This window comes from Apis cerana, linkage group LG1 (genome assembly GCF_029169275.1).
Source record: "Apis cerana isolate GH-2021 linkage group LG1, AcerK_1.0, whole genome shotgun sequence".
Classification (NCBI taxonomy): domain Eukaryota; kingdom Metazoa; phylum Arthropoda; class Insecta; order Hymenoptera; family Apidae; genus Apis; species Apis cerana.
Genome location: NC_083852.1, coordinates 2,651,131 through 2,670,804, shown reverse-complemented (window position 1 = coordinate 2,670,804; position 19,674 = coordinate 2,651,131). Strand labels below are relative to the sequence as shown.

At 42.0% G+C, this 19,674-nt stretch overlaps 1 protein-coding gene across 37 annotated transcripts in view; it reads right to left on the bottom strand.

Moving 5' to 3' along the window:
- LOC107992839 (protein muscleblind) overlaps positions 1 to 19,674 on the bottom strand; it is a 455,871-nt gene that overhangs the window by 236,396 nt on the left and 199,801 nt on the right. Inside the window, exon 4 of one of the 37 annotated variants that reach the window (XM_017048936.3) lies at positions 119 to 10,777. The exons of the other annotated variants lie outside the window; for them this stretch is intronic. Coding sequence (XP_016904425.1) covers positions 10,742 to 10,777 — 36 coding nt within the window. The 3' untranslated portion in view covers positions 119 to 10,741. Of the gene's footprint in view, positions 1 to 118; positions 10,778 to 19,674 lie in introns of those variants that run through there. 37 annotated transcript variants of the gene reach the window in all.

The following is a 19,674-nucleotide window of genomic DNA, read 5'->3' as shown; positions in this document are numbered from 1 at the left end:
CTTCGTGTATCGTTTATATAACTGTGTGAAACTTGCACGATTTCAACTTTTACCTTTACGTAGCATCTTATACATAAAAACCATGATGGATCGTTCCAAATAATAATGAACGTACTAGAAAGTATTCATTTTAACCGTATATCACGGAAATGACATTTCTCGTATCAGAAATAACCAACTAGACTAACAAGTAAGCAATTAAGGACACATGAATGATTGTACGACTATATATGAATAAAGCGTTCACTTTGTCGATAACTTACGGTCGCAGTCACTTTTGATGCATACCGCGGAGTGATTATCAGATTTAATTCTTGTCTGCGTTCCATTAATATTAAGTGATTATATATATATATATTTGAAAGCTACATAAAATAATCCGAATTTATCTCAATTACATAAAATTATTACAATATTTCATGCATATTTTACCATTTAAATTTTATTTATAATTTCCAATTTTTATATTTAAATAATTCTTTGTAAATCTCAATGCGACTATTACCTGTAACTTTCTAAATTTTTATTGACCATTACAAATATAAAAAAGAAAATAGAATACGAAATGAAAAAAGAATCCAATACGAATCGAAACATCTGTGTTCTAAAGTACAGTTTTGGAAATAAAATGTACAAAATAGTTATTCCTTTGGCGATTTACATTCGAAAAACATTGCAATGAATAAAATTGAAGTAAAGAAGCACGAGAGATACAATAAAATGCAAGCGTATCGAGATACGAGGAATCCACTGCGAATGTACGGTCACTTAAAAGTTAGAATGCGAACAGCCCTTCTTCTTCAAAAGGGCATCGGCGGCCATTGGGTCGGCAAGAAAAGAAAAATATGTTTCGAAGGTGGACACGCGATATCGCTCCATCCATTAATGTTGTACACGAGCACTCGGGTATAAGGCCGAGACAATATTGTGTTTTCTTTCGGTACCCGTGTACCTCATGCGGGTAATCACGACGACTCCGCCATTCCTCTCTTTCCCCCCCGTGGCCGTTAGAGCGGCACAGAAGTTGGCGATCACGAGGCTCGATCAAAACGCCGAATATACGGGTGGAAAGTTGCGGTTTGCCTCGTACCAGGAACACAGTTTCCTATTTAGCTGAACTACCCCGCGTCTCGTTCAAGGGATTCTCCCGGTGACGCCGTCTGTGTATCGATTCGAGCCCCCTCCGAGAAACAACTATCGCCGAATTCATTTCTATGGGATTGCAATTTCTCCATTTTCAAAATTCTCTTCTCTCTTCGAGAAGTTGGAAAAAATTTTCAAAACTAGTACCGATTGTCAATCCCATCAAAATGTACAGATTACGCTCACGAATACTGGAATAAAAAAATTTTGGTCAGGATCGATCAAACTTGGACAAAACTTGCCCGAAATCCAAGGATTATCGACGAGAGTTGGCAACCCGCACTGGCTGCGGTCGAAACATCGACCGAAACGTAAACCTCGTCCGTGAAATTCAGCAACCGTGACGCACGGTTCCGTATCGATTTTCGCGTCACGGAAAATGCAGACGCACGTGCGACTCCAACGGGAGGATTGTCTTGGTGGGAGGGGGCGAGAGAAAGAGACAGGGGACGACAACGACACGACGACGGCGACGGCGACGGCGAGGAGGAGCAGGACGAGGAATCGATGCGAGCAGCGCGAATGATAATGGAGAAATTGCGGCGGGGGAAAGCGGACGGAGATGAACATCGGAGCGAATGGACACACTGACAACCACGGGCGTGATCATCGTATTGTTCGATACGTACCTCAATTTTCCGTACTGTCTCATTCACCGCGCACTCTAATTACCCTCGAGGCTTACCCGCGTGCTTTTAACATCGATACACACGTACGGGAGGGGCGGAGGGGTGCGTGTGCGCGCGTGGGAGGGGTAGGCGAGGGCGCGAGCGCGTGAGGGAGGGAGGGCACGGTGGAGATAAGGTCAGGCGTAAATGGCAAATTTCACGGGAAATTTATGACGTTTCACGGTGGAGAGTAATTATCGTCAGATACACGATCGTTAACGGTTTATGAACTCCCCGAAAGGGGTCAATGCCGTCAACTACGCGTTTTCCATGCGGGATTACACACGTGCTACCCGAAACGCGTTTTTTCCCACTCTCTTTCCAATATCGTTATCCGATATTTCAACTCTACGTAATCTACGTTCACGCGTTTTCGAGTAGAATTCTCGATCCAACTAACCGAGGAGAGGATGTATCTCTTAATTATTAATCAAACCACGATTGATACCTCACCCTTCCTCCGTACGAAAGTAAATCGATCTTCATTCCAGCCCCGTGCACAACTCCCATAATATTCCTTGAAGGAACATAATCGCTCTTTGACGATCTCGATCCACTCGATCACCCAATTACCGCTTTACACTCTCCCAAATAACGCCCTTCGATCCGACAAGCTTTATCCCCGCGCCTCGACACACGCATCTCCTCTTACGAGGCTCGATCGAGACGCTTAATTACGATGCCAACCCTTGCTTTCGGCCAACGTTAGCCGAAAAATGTTTTCCATCTCGCCCCCTCGAAACCTCGACACGTTTCGATCCGCTCGGACTTTTCCCCCCTCGAAAAGGGAACAATCGTTGCGATTATCGGGTGTATGCGCGAGAGGGAGTCCAATTCTCTCGCGAGATTTTTACGTCCACGTCCTCCCTGCGTTATTAATTCCGTCGCCTCTTACGTCATCGATTCCCTACACGGAAACACACTCTCTTCCAGGTCCTCCCGTCCAAGGAGGGACGATGATAGCCGAGAAGCGAAAGTGGATAATGCGGAGATTGAGTTCAACTCGACTTACGTCCGCCGGAACTATTTGAAAACTACTTCGAACTGTCAGATTAACTGAAAGTATGTGGCGGCGGGGGATTTCACCCGCGGGAGGGGGCGGGCCCGACGGGGGTGTGCATTATTCATGGGGTTAAGCATTACGAATCTTCCTAGGGAGAATAATGCAAAGACGTCCGCGCCGCGTAGATTAACGGGAAACTTATTGCGCTCGGGCGAAAATGATAATTTTCCAGGGAAGAGGAGGGAGGAACGTTCTCTTCTTCTTCTCTATATTCTCTTCTTTATCCGTTTCTTCCTCCTCCCGTTGTACGCGTTTGTGGACAGTGTTTTGCAGACGCCGACGACGTGGAAATTCCGGAATGGAGGAGCGATTCCATGGAAATCGAGGTTTCTTGCGGAATGGAGGGATAAGAGGTTTCGCGAGGAACACGTAAGGCGATGCAATTTCTTGCGAGAGTCTCGTCTTTAGCGAAAAAAATAAAGAAAGAATAATAATTTTCACCCGTTCCAAGAATTTTCGATGGGATATTCTTATCTAAATATTTCTCAAAAAAATCTCGAAATTATTACGCACGCGTCTATATTTCAACCCTTCCTTTCGAACGAACGAACGAATTTGGAAACTGGATGGAAGGAATATGGACGAGGAACGAGCCGATCTTAAGGTAGGGGAGAAAAAAGAAACGTATCGAAGGTGTTAACGGAGGAGAGCGACAGATGAGAGTTGCGTGGGAGGAGAAGTGTGCGTGAAACGGGTGCGCGAAGAGAGCACAGAGGGAATATGTAACGAGGTTGAGCAGATTTTTCTTTTTAAAACTGCTCTCGCCCGATCTAAAATAAATTACCCCTTGATAAACCGATAACTTTACTCGAAATTTACGAAATTTCAACTTTATCCTCGCACTTATTAACATCGATCTTTCGTACATACGTATAAACCATAATAATATACATTGATAATTTACAAAATTTTCTACTCGTCAAATTTAATTCTTCTCTCTCTCCCTCTCTCTCTCTTACTTCAAAATCTCCCCTTCGAGAATATTCCCGACAATAATTACAACGCATTATCCACGGTTAGCTGCAATATCGACGCGCAAGACGTTCTCAACGACTGCCCCCAAGTGACTGTCCCCGTTCCACCCCGAATACGAGACGCGGTGGTGCAAAGAGTAGCGCGAGGAAGGTGTCGTATCGAGAGGTCGGTCGAATTCTGTTTGCTCGACCTCGGGGAAGAGGAGGGGAGGGCAAACAGAGGAACGCGGTGTATATTCCTGTCGCGGGGGGGAGAAAGAAAAGTAAGAGGGAAGCAGCCCGGAGTACGAAATGTTTCCCTCTGTTGCGGCGGAATTTGCCTTCGAAAATATCGGTTTAGATCGGCGGAGGGGGTCGGAACGAGCGGATGGATGGAAACAAGGAGAATGTGCGTGCGCGGGGAGAGGGGGGGAAGGAGCGAGACGAAACGATACGGACGAGCGAACGTGGGAAGAGGAGGAGGGGGAGGGGGAGGGTTGGAGGGAAAGTGAGCAAGGAGGGGGAGACGCGAGGGGCGACCCTCGGGTCAGGTAACCCTGGATTGCCCATTTCCAGTTTATTGCTAATTCATTCAAATTGTATTTGTTCCCAAATATACATTCTATTCTCCGGCTTTCCTCCTCCCATTCGTTCCAAGACGACTACTAGACACGCGTGTCTATACACAACCCGGTCGCAACAGTCTTCGTATGTGTTTACGTGCAAAAGTAGTTGCAACGTGTTTTATCCGACGATAATTCGGTTTTGCGTTATTTTTGCTGAGTGGAGAATAATAAGAAGCGAAGGATATATGTTGCGAATCCCTTAAAGTTTCATAACAACATAATTTTTCCTACATTTTTTAAATACAATACGACTAGAACTATTTCGAATTATAAAACATATCAGGTTGTAATATTTTATGTAGGAAAATATCTCGGAATATTCGTAAAAAAAGATAGGAAGAATAATTTCCTAATAATCGTACGTACGTTGAATAGGAAAAATTACACGTGTATCGAGAAGCTCTTTTCGACGTTTCAACCAATCTCTCTCTCTCTCTTTTTTTTTTTCGTCCTCACCCTTGATACCCGATCTCCTCCAGAGAATTCACGCGGCGAATATAGATTAAGTAATTTCGAGCGTGGCGCGAGATTCCGACGAATCGAGATCGTGACGTAGATCGAGGGTATCCGGTTTTCACGATCGATGCTTTCTTTCGAGATAACGCGCGTGAAACTCACGTTCGCGACAGTAAGAATAATTACGTTTGCGAATATTCCACGAGAAATCGTGCCCCTCTCGGATCGATAAAATTCATTCGTTCAAATTGTATTCAACGACGACGAATTCATTCCGTTATACTTTGTACACTTTCATTATTATACTTGCTATACTTTTGTATCCGTATAATCTTGTATATTGTAGCACCGGAAAATACCGATTAAAATTGTACGAAAATCTATAGAACAAAGCGAACAAAGTGAAAGCAAACGGAGCAAATTATATTTTTACACGTTTCTCTTCTTAAACAACGAAATAAAGATCACCCGAGTTCTTGTTCAGAGAAAAGATTGGATCGATGCGAAGAATTAGCGCCCGTTTAGCCTGATTCGAGGGATGGAAGAAAAACGCGATTGTAAATCCGGCCACGATGTGTCTCGCGATATTTCACGAGGGGGCGAGTACTTTTTCAGCGGGAGAAGTTGGCTTCTTCCCCTCCCGCCCCTCAATTTCGCCTCTCACATAATTTATCTCTCGCGATGATGCCTTTCGACCGCCAACTTTTCGAGAAGGGAGGGAAAATTAGCGTCCCTTCTGGCGTGGCCCTCTGTTGACATTCCTCTTCCCCCCGTTGAGAAGAGAACAGTAGCTCTGTATCCGTGTCACGAATCCTGGCCGACGAGCAAACTCGCCGATCGCCTCTCTTTCGAATCAACCTTTCAACAATTACCATCGTCCACGAATGCGGAAATTTACACGGAGGAGGAGGAATTTTCGTTCGCCGATCCTCTTCTCGTAAGTTCAAGCGGTTGAGAGACGAGGATTCCTCCGAGTGTCGAGGAATTCGGGAGTGTTGAGAATGCGAGATCTTGGAGAGCATTGTTTCGGCAAAGAGTCGATCATTTCTCTCGCGTTAAATTATAATTTAAGGGACGAAGAAGGGAGATGGTATCCTGGATATCAAATGGATATCTCGATCTCCAATTTCGGATTTAAAAAGTTCTTTGAATTCTCGATATTTGTATATGAATATTGTTATCCGTAGGATTATACGGGGACAGGGGATCTCACGATCTCGTTGCTATTGATATTGATTCACCAACGACAAGAGAGTCTAGGGAAATTTTTCTTTTATCGATGCCCGGTAAAATGGAACAACGATATATACATATATACGAGTCCAATATTAATACAAACAAGAATTCAGATACGGAGGATCGTAAAAATTTATTCGAGTCCAAAGAAGCGGTCAGTAACTCGGATCGATTTGAAACGTTTCAATTCATAATTCGGAAGAAGAGGAAGAAGAAAAAGAAGAAAGGAAAGAAAAGAGGAGAATCGATTTCTCAAGATTGCGGGAAGAATCCCGATATCAAAATTATCAAAGTTCAACAAACCGTGCACAACGCGAGCGTTAAAATCGGTCAGATTTCGAGGGGAAACGCGTAATTTAACATTCGTCTACCATCCAACGCCTGTATCAATTTTCCCAATCGATCCCTTTATCATCGTTAGATTTCACTATCAACTCTCCCTCCCCGCGCAACGCTGTCGAGATAGTTCCTCCTTCTTCCTTCCCCCCTCCCCTCGGCTTCCGAAATCTCGATCCACGCGCCCCGAATTTTATTATTATCCCCTCGAACCACGTTTCCGTGGAATGGAACATTCGTGAAATTTACAACGGATTTGCCGGCGGAATCTCATCAGTGTGTTCGAGGATTTTCAGAAAACCGTTCTCCCTCCTCCCATATTATCGGAATATAATACAAAAGAAACTAATAACGAGAAACTGAGAGGAGCAAGCGAGACGAGGAGAAAGAAGAGAAGGAGAGATTCCAAAACGGTTCCCTCATACTCGTGAATGGGAGGGGGGAAGAGGAAAGGGCAGAGGAGAAAGACTTTGCGATAGGAGGGGAATGGGAAAAATTCGCGATTCCCAAGTGTTCCCCGTATCGGTAAGCTCGATCGATGGCAAGTCATCGGGATTCAGTTAGCATAACAATACTCTCTCTCTCCTCGACACAATTCTCCACCACTCTCTCTCTCTCTCTATCTGGGTTCTTTGGATGGCTCGCCTTGCCACGGGGGACGGCGTCGAATCAATCAGAGGCACGTTCGACGTCGACCGAGAACCGAGCCGCGAAACCGCGTGACAATCGATATTTCACTTCACCTAGGAACCCGAGGTAACCGAGATCCGGTTGGAAGGGAACCGATACGCGCGTGTACCACAGCGCCCCCCTCCGCGCGATACATATGTAATCCCTGGTCGGTGGAAACGTAGCAAAGACGCTTCGGGCGGAACGAGATTTGGACCGAGGAGTGGCAATCGATGTCGAGGACCGGGTGGAGCGAATATTCGAGGGGGCGTGTTTTTATAGCATTATCTCGAAACGTTATTACGCTCCCTTCTCCCGCTTCCTTAAAGTCGAAATGCAACGATGAAGGGAGAGAGGATAACGTTGGAAAGTCGAGCAGTTTCGTATCGAAGTTTTTTTCCTTTCGAAATTTAAATTCATGGTTACACATCGTTAAGATCTATCGGGGGGGATATCTGAATATTCATAAGTCGTGGCAAAAGGGGAGAGATCTGGCTGGCTAAAAAAGGATGATAAATCGCCCTTTCGAAGCTAAACACAGTGTGCGAATGATACAGCTGTTGGCAGGGAACGGAAGAAGAAAGGGGGGAGAAGAGCGTAATCGCAAAGAGTGTAAGCATCTTAACAAGGGAGAGGTAGTCGAAAGAGTGCACGGAGTACACTCGCGAGAGGGAACACAATGGGAGAGAGGGAGAGGCGGACACGAGAAGGCGAACAACAACAAGCTTGGAGAGCGGCAGAGGAACAAAGAGAAACTGGGAGAAGAAGGAGAGAGGGAGACTGGAGAAATGAACTACTCGTAGAAGAGAATAGATGCGTAAGAATAAGAATAAGAAGAGGAGGAGGAGGAAGAATAAAGGTTCGCGTGGTTTACATGGCAGGTCTACGAGCACCTCGAATGTTCCCTGCCCTCTTCCGGATTTATGGATTTCATTATTGTTGGCTGGTCGTGGTCGGTTACACCGGGACGGACTAGGACCACCGCCACGTTCCGCAGAGCGGAGGGGAGGAGGGGGAAGGCTGTCTAAACTTAAACTTGCCGCCCGTTTGCATTTTATGAGCAAGTTCCTACGCGCCCATAAGAATCCCAACAGCCGAACCGGGCATCCATACATCCATCCATCCCCCAACTTGTCGGCCACCCACCGTGTCCTCCTCCTGGACGGAAGGTAACGTCCAGGCCATGCTCCAACCACCCGTTACAACCGAGCGTGTAACCCTGAATTACGTCCTCTGCTCGCCTCCACCCCTGGTTGCGAAGTAACCGAAAGAAAAGTCTCCGACTCTTTTCCATCCCCTTGAAATTTCCTCACCAACCATCTCTGTCGTTCCTCTTGTTGTTTCTACTGCTAAGAGTACATCCTCCCCCCCTTTATCTTTAACGATTTATCGCTGAATATTTATTTACTTATTACACGAGCGTATTCGATTCTCTTAGAATATTGCCAACGTCGAGATCGAAGTCCGGCTTCTGCGGGGGGAAGGTGAGGTGAAATTTTCGAAGGAGGGATCGGATACCTATATATATATATACCGGGCGTCGATAAAATATTAACCAGGTCTCCGCGAGACGCCGCGGAATTTCATTACGCAAATTCCAGGCGCGAGCCTCCTCGAAAAGAATCGTGAAATAATTTACACCTCGGGATCCTCGCGACGACACGTCCTCGCGCGCGCAACCGCCCCTCCCCCCGCCCGACCTGACGCGGCAATCCGCTAGGAGACAATAATACCGGGGGCAAAATTGAGTCGGTATAGATGTTGGAATATGCGAACGAGCCGGAGTGCACTGTTCAATAATTCAGCAGCGATGGTACCATCTTCTCCTCTCTCCGCCAGTTTCCCCTCCTCTTTCTACCGATTTCAACCGATTCCTCCTCTTCCTCAGCTGGTGGTCCTCCAGGTTTTCTTATCGGTCGCGTGCCCCCTGGTCCACACCGCCGAGCGAAATAAATAAATATCCCTCGCAGCTTCTCCACCGTATCGAAGCGAGATCCATTATCGATATTGTGATTCGGAAAGTTGTGGGCGCGAAATTGTTTCACTCTGAGTCGCGATGGTAATAATATATTTTTGCACGAATGATTGTTAAAATAGAAAAAAAAAAAGAAGAACGGGTTTGGATGCCATGTTATTACGGAATATCGTTGAATTTCTCGGATAATTTTTAAAAATCTGATCTAAAAAGAGAAATGAAATATTTTATCATTTTAATTTTCCCAGCCTTTTTAACAAACTCGTCGAAAACGTTGGCCTCGTTTGTATATATTGGATTTCGAATGAATGGTAACCGTGCTTCTAACGAATCACCTCGAAGAGCCCTTCGTTTTAATTGATTGTTATTTCGAACGTTTTCGAAATCAGCAATTAGTTGTCGCGAACTAATTAACTAATAGTTTGGAATTCTCGCGTAATAACACAGTGCATCGGTAATTTGGTGCGCAACTCTGTTGCAACAATTTCTCGATTAACAAATTGCGTACACGGTTCGCAAGATACATGTGTATTACGGGGAGAACGAGTTCGACATAATAAATTTCAATTTTCTATTTAATATAATTTTACAGGGAAATTTAAATGATCATTATCGCCGAGGTTGAAAGCATAAGTAAAATTTACGCCCGTTTAAAACTTTATTTATATAATTGGAAAGAACGTGACAAATTGTTTTTCATCGGATGGAATTATAAAACGATCTAAATTGAATTCAACGGAAAAATTGTTTGTAGAAAGTTTGGTTCATTGAAAATAATCAAAATTGCATTTCGACGAATAAATATTTCCCATTTCGATCGATTTCGAGAAAAATAGTGGTTGAAAACAGTGGTTCCCAAAGTTTGAACGGGACACGTTAAGAAATGAAGTTTCGTCCAGCTTATCGACCAAATTGTGCCACTTGTTTGGAAACCAATGTTTGACGAAAACTTCGTGGAACTGCCACTTGAAGAGTTTGATGAAGATAGATAGTTGAGTCGGATAAGCAAGATTGGAGAACTAATGAAAGTCAAATCGCTTTAGCGTAGAACGATCCGTAAAACGATGTAACGAGTTTTAGCCGAGCGATACGCTTGCTTAAAAAACGTGTAATTTTCTTTAAAACGTTCTTTCGCGCGAAAAACCGTACGAAAAAATTTTCTATCCAATTTATCATCGTCGACGAATCGAATAAAAATTTCCGATTTCCAATCGTTTCGTTTCTATTAATTCAATTTATTAGGATAATTAAACGATAAAAATAATATCGACGACTTCTTCTATTATTGTTATTCGTGCTAAATTAAAATTCGCGCGTTGTCTCTCCCTTTTTTCCTTCTTTACTCATGATCCTGTTTAGAACGGTTTCATCAGGATAATGGAATAGGTACACGCGTTAATTACTAATTATATACTCGGGCTAAATTAAGTAACACGAGATAATGAACGTGCCACTGCAAAACTTGTAGAAACCGCATAAAGCCTTAGAAATTATTTCTTTCGTTTATAATTCCGTGTAATATAACCCGTACTGCTCGAAAATAAATTTATTCGTTCGATATTTTTACATGAAACGAATTTTCTATCTCTCACCACTTATTGCGATTAATCCTGTGATCAACCTTCTATGTAATGAAATTCCACTTTGCTTACCTGCAACAGAAAAAGGAAACAAGAACAATTAATAACGATTTCCTGCGAATAAAACAAATAAAAACTAATTCAAAATTTTTCTTCTTATTTCATTCTATACAAATATGAAATGAATATTAAGTGGAATCATATTTCGAGTTAACATATATGTATATACATATATACGTAGAAAAAACTGGATTAAATCGTTTAAAAAGCAAAATGAGATTCCATTGTAAAAACTTTAAACCAAATGTTAACCATCGTGTTCTGCGATCACGCAGGGGTTGCAACGAGAAACAACGTCCCGTCAACGATAAATTTTTCCATCGCGCAACGCGAGACCACGATGAAACGCGTCAAGCTTTCAGAGGGAGAGAACACGCGAAAATTCACGCGCGATTACGAGAAATCCGATGGAATTATTTTAACCAGGGTAACGAGTTGGCGGCCGCGTTTAATTGCGAGCCGAGAAATTTTGTCTCCTCTCGGGATGAGACGCTCTTATGCGCGAAAGATTTATTATGGAAGGATATGAGCGGCTTTTGAAAGTCGCGATTAACGAGCGACGTTAATCCTTGATGTAATTCTTCGAACCGGCTATCCTCTCCCAAGGACCAAATAATCCTATGGAAGAAGACGTTTAGCAAGAATCGGGAAAATACCAAAGGTTTTCTAAACGATCAGAAATTCCGATTTCGTCAAGTACCGAGAAATTAAATCGTTCGAAAGGTCATCCGCATTTGTATCACGCGTATACATCGGAACGGATTGAAGGATAAGTCGGAAAGGTTACCATAGAAATTGTATATTGTTCGAGTATAAACTTTCAGTCTTATATAGATCCACTAGTTGCATAGTGGTTCTCTATTTAAACAAATTTCACATCACGTCTAAATAGAAATCTTAAATTATACGTGTACATATACTTGGATTGAATTCATCGCAAGTTAATTAAATTTCGAAGAATTATAAAATAATTCTTTGAAAGAAAGGAATCATCAAATATGAATTCTCTTATCGTCAAATTATACGCTATAACAAAGATTATAATTTCAATACAAAATTTTCAATTTTTCAATCACATAACATGAGATACGACGAACGGTGTTTAAAATTGGCGCGCAATAAAATCGATGATGGCGGTCGAAAGTCATTCGTAGTTATCGAAATTGTGGACGGCCGTGTAAAATATTGTTACAACGTATCGTGTTTCAAATTGAAATCCAATCGAAAACATAATGTTAGAGAGATGTCAAATTTATCGACACAATAGCTTTACCATATTGAAATCGATTAAACGTGTCGTGTTACGCTCTCAAAATCAAATTTACATCGAGATTAAATTCGCATCAAATGCAAAATTCATCGTGGGATATCGTGGCTTTTCTTAAAATTAAATACGATTTATCGAATTACGATCTCTCGGGAGAAGCGATCGATCGAATCACGGGATCGGTATCAGAGGTCGTCTCGAGCCGCAACGCGATCTCTGATACAGGCAGGTTTGAATATTGCATGAAAGGATGCCATCTAAACCACTCGAAGGACCGGCCAAGGTACCACGGGAGCTAACCTGATTTCACAGTGTTTAGCTTGCAAATAACAAACACATAGGGACGAACGATTAATTAACATTCGTCTTGGTAAAACCGCTGTTTTCATCTAATTGTTCGTTAACATGGCGTTAACATTTAAATATTTCAATAATTTTATGCTAATCCATGTATGTAGAGTAACTAGTCTTGTAGAAAAATTCTTAATAAACTTAACCAAGTAATCGGTCGATAAAACAGACCTAACCTAATCTACAAACGTTCTAAAAATAAAATTTCATTCGACAATCGTCTTTCTCTTTCGAAATTCAGGAAAATCTAATCGTTTGTTAACGCGGTGCAGAGACTCGAGAGCTTTAACGTTTCCTGTCAATAACGAAAGTTCTTTCTATTATTTAACCGTTGATTTCAATAATTCTGTGCTGATCCATAAATAGTCTTTTAAAAAGACTCTTACAATAAACTTAACCAAATAATCGGATCGATAAAACAGACCTAACCTAGAATTCGACAGTCATCTTTCTCTTTTAAAATCATCCTGAAAATACATCTTGAATTTGAAAACATCTGATCTTTCCTTCTGTACGAGCAGTCTCGACTTGGAGCTTCCTTCGTCGTTTCTCCCGCGATGTAGACACTCGGTAACAAAAACCAAGTCCCCGAAAAGGGGGAAAAAGGGCGAGGGTGGCGAGGTGTCGTCGCTTGTACCCTTGTTACGATCGATCTGTCGGGGTTCTCGTTTATTTCAACGGACTTGAGCAACTTTAACCGGCAAAATCTATTCCTGTACGTGGTGCACATAAATAAGAAAGTTGCGCGGAAGTTAAAAACTCGAAGGCGAGGCTCGGCTGGATTTATCACCTCGAGGGCAGGAAGGGGTGGCTGCTAGCCCGACCGAGGGACGAAAACGAAAGGTGTTGTGCACACGGACCCGGTGTTTTTGTTTATCGCCTTCCAACGTCAAACGCCTCCCTCTCCCCCGCCACTCGATTCTGAGTTACGGGACGATTTACAAAACCAATAAACCGGAGGTCTGATGGGTTTCCAATTTTCTTGCACGACTAGTGTCTCTGATTTACGCCGACTTCGAGGAAAGTAAGAAATTAGGAAATTTCTCTCTCTCTCTCTCTCTTTTTCAAGAGTGGATGGAACGATTGAAAGGAATAAGGAGGAATTTAACGAGTTGAGCAAACGGTGGTACGAGTGGCGATGGATATTCATTTATGATCCAAGTTTTTGAATAATTGTCGGAAGAGACATCGAGGTATTCTTTTAACGATTAACGTGACTGTGCAAAGGTATGGTTTTCGAATTAATGAAAAAAAGAAAGAAGGAAAAACAAACGGATCGACGATTTCATACAACGATCACACACTGGTACAACGTATAATAAAAAAAAGGAAAAAACAAATCCAATATATAATCTGTGAAACCAAAGAAAGTCTGAGAGAGAAAAATAAAGGTCAGGAAAGAAGAAAATGGCCGAGAGGAGGATGGAGAAAAAGTAAAAAAGGTATAAATTCTACGAAAGATGGATCGATGGGTGGTGAAAAGAGTATCGAGATACATTCCTCCCCATTTTAATGTCAAATATTTGGTAATGAATATCGTGGCGGTAGATCGAAACAGACAGAATAATATAGGGAACAAGCTTTAATACCGCTGATTGGAAATTTTGATCGTTGAATGGCCGGTCTATCCGGCCGATGATTTCTCCATGAAACCCATCCCTCCCAGCCCATCCATGTTCAAATCTCGGTTTACCACCGTGAACACGGAATATTAGCCAGGGAAATCCACGTTGAAAACTGCAGACAGTTACACCTTATAAAAATTTCCTTTCTTTTTTTATTTTTATTTTTTTTTTTTTTACATTATTTTTACCCGTTGCCTATAATTTACGTTGCGTTTCTCGATACTCTTCCGTCACTTTTAACCGTTGTTCCACTTTATTTAACAATGAAATATAATAATAATACGGGATACGAATATACGGGATGGAACGATTTATTTTAAAATCGAATTATACAACAATAATGATAAAATTTAAAAAATTGTAGAGGAACACGTGAGAATAATTTTTCTCAGAAGAAGAAATCATTTAAATTATTAAAAATAATTCTTCTCGAGAACGATTTCAAACATATGGAGATATATTCTCTACGTTTGGATTGATCGAAATATAACGTGTACACGTAACGCGTGAAACAAAGTCCAATAGGAGCGAAGAAGCTTTCTACTTTTCTCCGGAGAGTCAATGAGTCAGAAAGGTGAACGTTCTAAATTGTACGGATCGTGGCTACAGGAATAAAACGTTGAACTTTCACTGATATTATGCTCTCATTACAGAGGGAAATTCGCATCCGCGTGTTTAGACGAGTCTGTATCAATTTTTTCTTTCTTTCTTTCTTTCTTTTTTTTTTTTTTCGAGAGGAAGTCGAGAAAGTTTCGTTCCCAAGCAAAGTTCACTCATCCAACGATGATATTACGTACGTTTCAAACAAGTTGCTTTAAAAAAATTTGTACAAACAAACGTATTTTATTTCGAATTTTATTACATCGAAAAATGTATAGTAATGTAACAATTTAAATCGTTTTTTGTGATCGATAATTATTCAAAAATCACGCGGAAGCCATTTCACCTCGCGTGAATCGATATTCCATCATTTTTTGATCACGACACGCGTACAACACGAGACAGTTTCGAAAATAAAATTCCATCATTTTGTATTATAGTCTCGAATACAACACAATTTTCGAATTTTCAAATAATGATTGCCATTTGATTCGCGATAAACCATCGGATGAAACGTAAAATGGTTGCTCATGCGAGCCGATTAATTTTTCATTATAAATGTTGCCAGGCTTTTCTTTTTTTATCGAATGATAGAAATAAAAATACTAAAGGAAAAGAAAGGAGCGATGAAATTAAAATGTATTGAATTTATTCCTTTCCCATATTTTAACCATAATTTATTTCGCGAATATAATTTTAATATTCGATAAGGTACAATCTCGTTTGATCGAAATTTCTTTCTATTAAAAAATAATCGAAACACGAAATTCTGAAGTGAAAAAAGGAAAGATAATCAACCACGTTGGTTTTTTTTTCATTGAAAAAAAAAAAAAAAAGATCGTTCTTCGAACGAATCGTCGTCGATTCGAAAGAATCGAAGTCGAATTCGAATGCTTAGAAAACGATTGGGACGTGCTTCGAATATCCCGAACGGATGATTTATTTTTAATAAAAAAAAAAAAAGGAAAAATACCGCAAACGTGTCTTGGACGCGGTAGAAAGATTTTCACCGTTCGGACAACTTCGGTTATACGTGATGTGGCAAAAATTTTGAGCCAAGTACATTGTTCGTTTCGCCGGAAAATACTTGAAAAATATCGATTACGGTCTCTCTTTTAAATTTTCTCTCGAACAATTTCCCTGAATAGAGTAGAAAAATGAAATTACGTAAAATTATTTAGGTTTCGGTTACAGAGTAGAGTAGAGGAAATCCCAAATGAAACTTGAAACGAATCATCGTACCGTGATTTAAACACACCTCTACGTACAATTCGTTACGGATATATTACGCTCGCTGTTTGAACTGCATCATCAACCGCGTATGTTACATAATAAAATAATAATAACAATGCGTCTTGTTGCGACGCAAACGAAAGCCTCTTTTATCGGCTTAAAATAGACAAAGGTCGAAACGAAATATCTTTTCTAATCTTCGAGGAACGAGACTCGAGATTCGCGAAACAAACAAATTTTATACCCGATAAAAATCATTCTAAAAATCTTCTAAATAAATAACAAATACGCTCGCGTTAGAGTGAATATTAATACTAAATTGGATGGAAATATTCCATCGAAACGTTTACTCTCGGCGAGAAAATTCGTGAAAACTTGAAAAAAAAAAAAAGACCAAGGAAAACGCGACGTTGTTCCGTGTCTACGATTGTCGCCGATCATTGTTGCGGTAGAGATCTCTTCCTCAAAATCCAAGGAGGTCGAGTAAATGACAACACGGGCTCGTTCCAGCACGGTTGCAAACAGAAACCGGTTCCTCTCTCGTAATAATTTTCATCGGGCGTTTAGAGAAGGATTAAAAATGGCGGTGAACGAGCGAATCCGCTTAAGCGATAAAATTGCAGGGAAAATAATCGAGTTATATTTAATAAATTGTAAAAGCGAGAATCACGTCACGCCGAATATGAACATGATCGTTGGTCGATGGATAGCTATTCCATTAGTCGGTAATAGTGTGAAATTGTGGGGATAGATTTGCGAAAGTAACAGAAGTGGTAATGAAATGGCGATTGGCTAATAGATTGGTTATATACGAAAGGTTAACAGATCTCTCATCTGCCGGTAACTCTGGTTTTACAGTTACGAAATTGCGATTTTATTATTGCGCGAGGGGAGGGAAAGGGATCACGCGTATCAATCAAGCCGAGTACGATTTTTCAACAAAGGGATATTAATCATTGTTATGCATTTTTAAACGAATAATACGAGTCACGTGTCGCGTGCGTCTGTTATCCATGATCCAAACCCCTCCCCGGGTTACACACCGACAAAGAGCTGGATCGACCAACAATATCCATCGCGAAACCTCCTCTTTTATCGAAGGAAAGAAGAAGATTATCTGAAAGCTACCGACTTTCTACAACCCCGTTTCGTAATTACGAGAACTAATCTCCTGTCAGGCGTCCAAAATAACCGCGTCACACAACAAATTATCGTCGTAACACCGGCGATCATTAAACATGAACGGTACTTGGTTACAACGTTGCTCGAATGATAAATATCGGGGAGGTTTAGATCACGTTATGAAGAAAGAAGAATCGAAAGCTGGATTCAAACCCGACCCAAATTCAAATTCTCTCTCGACGCTGTTCGAGATATTTTTGCGTAGAATTGAACCTTGGCCAAGAGTAGATTCGAACGAAATTCTGGATCGCGTCTCTCAAAACCGAAATAGCTGAAAACGAGTGCACACAATAACTCGAAATCATTTCCAAATTTCCAAATCTTAATATCTCTTCGACGATCATGTTCAAATTGCACGAAACGAATCCTTCGCAACCCGACTTTCGACCCGCGCATTTTCCAACAGTTCAGCGAAAAGAGACGAGGGACAGAGAGAGCGTTGGATCGATGGTCGGGAGGCAAGGATCGACAGACGGATTCGACAAACGGAGAGAGGGCAGCGAGAGAGAGAGAGAGAGAGGGCGCACATTTTTATTTCTTCCGTTTTGGTTCACGGTAGAACGGACAACGAACAAATGGCCGGGTACGTGTACGCGCGCGACTTCCACCCGAATTGGCAAGCGAATACTTCGCAGCGAATGCAGATTTCGCGAATCATTTGTCAATCGAGCCCTGGCTGGCCCCGGCTGCCCGCTTCTGGGCCGAGGGGACACTTTAATCGACCATCATTTACTATCGTCTCTCTATCCGCTCTTTTTCTCACGTTTCTTTCCTTTCTCTCTCTTCATCCCCCATCTCGATTTCGATGCGTTTCTCCACCCATCCATCCGTCCGTCCACCCACCCTCCTCCTCCCTTTTTTCCCCTCCCTGTCCGGAGTATAGGCAGGGTGTCACGATTAAAACGCCATCTGTTGATAGTCGCTACTTCTCTCCTATCCTTTCTTTCCTCCTCCCCCTTTTTTTTCGCATTTCCTTTCAGAGTCCCGTACACATACGTACGTACACGCTGTTCCAATTGGAAATTGATATTCGAATCGATCGGCGAACGATAGGTTAGCGACGAGGCGCTGTTTTTCCCCCTTTTTTTCGCGCGCACAGTGCGCTGCCGCACGATGGATAAGTGGTGCTGTGGAATTTGTCGGGGGGGAGGGGTCGGGTCGTCGAGTTTTGATCGAGTTTCCAAGAGTTCGGGCAAGTTTTTCCTTGTATTCGCCCTGCCCGCCATTTTATAGCTGTTGTGAATATATTTCGAAAAATATGGCGGCCAGTGGAGGGGGAGGAGAAGAGGAAAAACATCGCGGAACTGCGTGAGCGCCTGTGACGCCGCCTTGGCAATTTAAACTTGATTAACTTTTTCTTCTTCTTCTTCTTCTTTTTTTTATAAGAAGATGGTTATTTCTACCATAACCGTGTACACGTACAATTCTATTTAACTCACGTACCATTTTTGGTACTCGAAAATAATCTTTGATCTCGCATCTTTGCTATGTTTATTACAATTTATATCAATTCTCTTGCGAAAAGTTGTATCAACTCCATTGAAATATCCATTGAAACGAATGTCTCGCGAATTGAAACCAACATTCTCGATCATTTTCCAGGGAAGAAAGTGTGCCAGAGGATCGTGATGAGCAAGATATTCGAATTAACGTTTTATCGAGAGATAAATGTTTCGTCGGGGACAGAGAAGATTCGATAACGAACGGTGTATTCCCAGGTATTTATATCGAGCCGTTGCTGTTCGTCATCCCTCCCCCTCCCCCGGGCTTTTACCTCGATTTTTCCAAAAAGAAAGAGAGAAAGAAATGGGGGGAAAAAATCGATCGCGAAAGGAAACAACTCGTAACGATTACTCGCGCCACCGCCCACGAGATCAAACCCTCCGCGAGAGTACAATCGAGAACCGTGACAGAACGCTCGAAGAATTCCCCATTCGAGATTCCATCCCGTTGAAAATATCGCGCGAGATCGGTATATCGTTTGCCGGAATGTTTTTGCACCGTGGATTTCGCCCTCTTCGACGCAATTTTTTCCTTCTCTTTTTTTTCACTCGCAGCCGAGAAATCTTGGTCGCTCCTTCTTCCGCCGAGAAGAGAAGAAAATTTTCAGTTCGAAGGTTGCTGTCGTTAGGATATCGTTGGAAGCGATCGAAAAGAAAAAGGAGGAAATTTTGGAAGGAAAAGTGGTAATATCGATAACATTTCGAGGAATAAAAAGAAAAGGAAAACGATTAAAGAAGAAATTAAACTTTGTCTGAAAAAGTCGCGAGAATTAACTTGCAAACTTAATAATTTCCAACTTGTTCGGATCCACGGTTTTAAACGTTCCACTTCTCGCGACAACGTCGCCTGCAACATCTTTTAACTTGATTATTAACGAGAAAGCGATACTCGAGGAGAGTTGTGGGGAGAGGGGGAGAGAGAGAGAGAGGCAAAACCGCAGACAGAAAACAGGCTAATGCGGTGACTCGAACGAGAAAGTCGATACGATATGTCTTCCGTCAGTTTTCCACGCCGTCACACCGTTCCCAGGGAAATTTTATCGTAAAAACGGTGGCAGCTTTCGTGCCAAGCTAAATTAACGCGGTCAAGATCGAACGTGGCGCAAACTTGCCTCCGATACGATTCCTTTCCTTCTCCAGGGACACCTC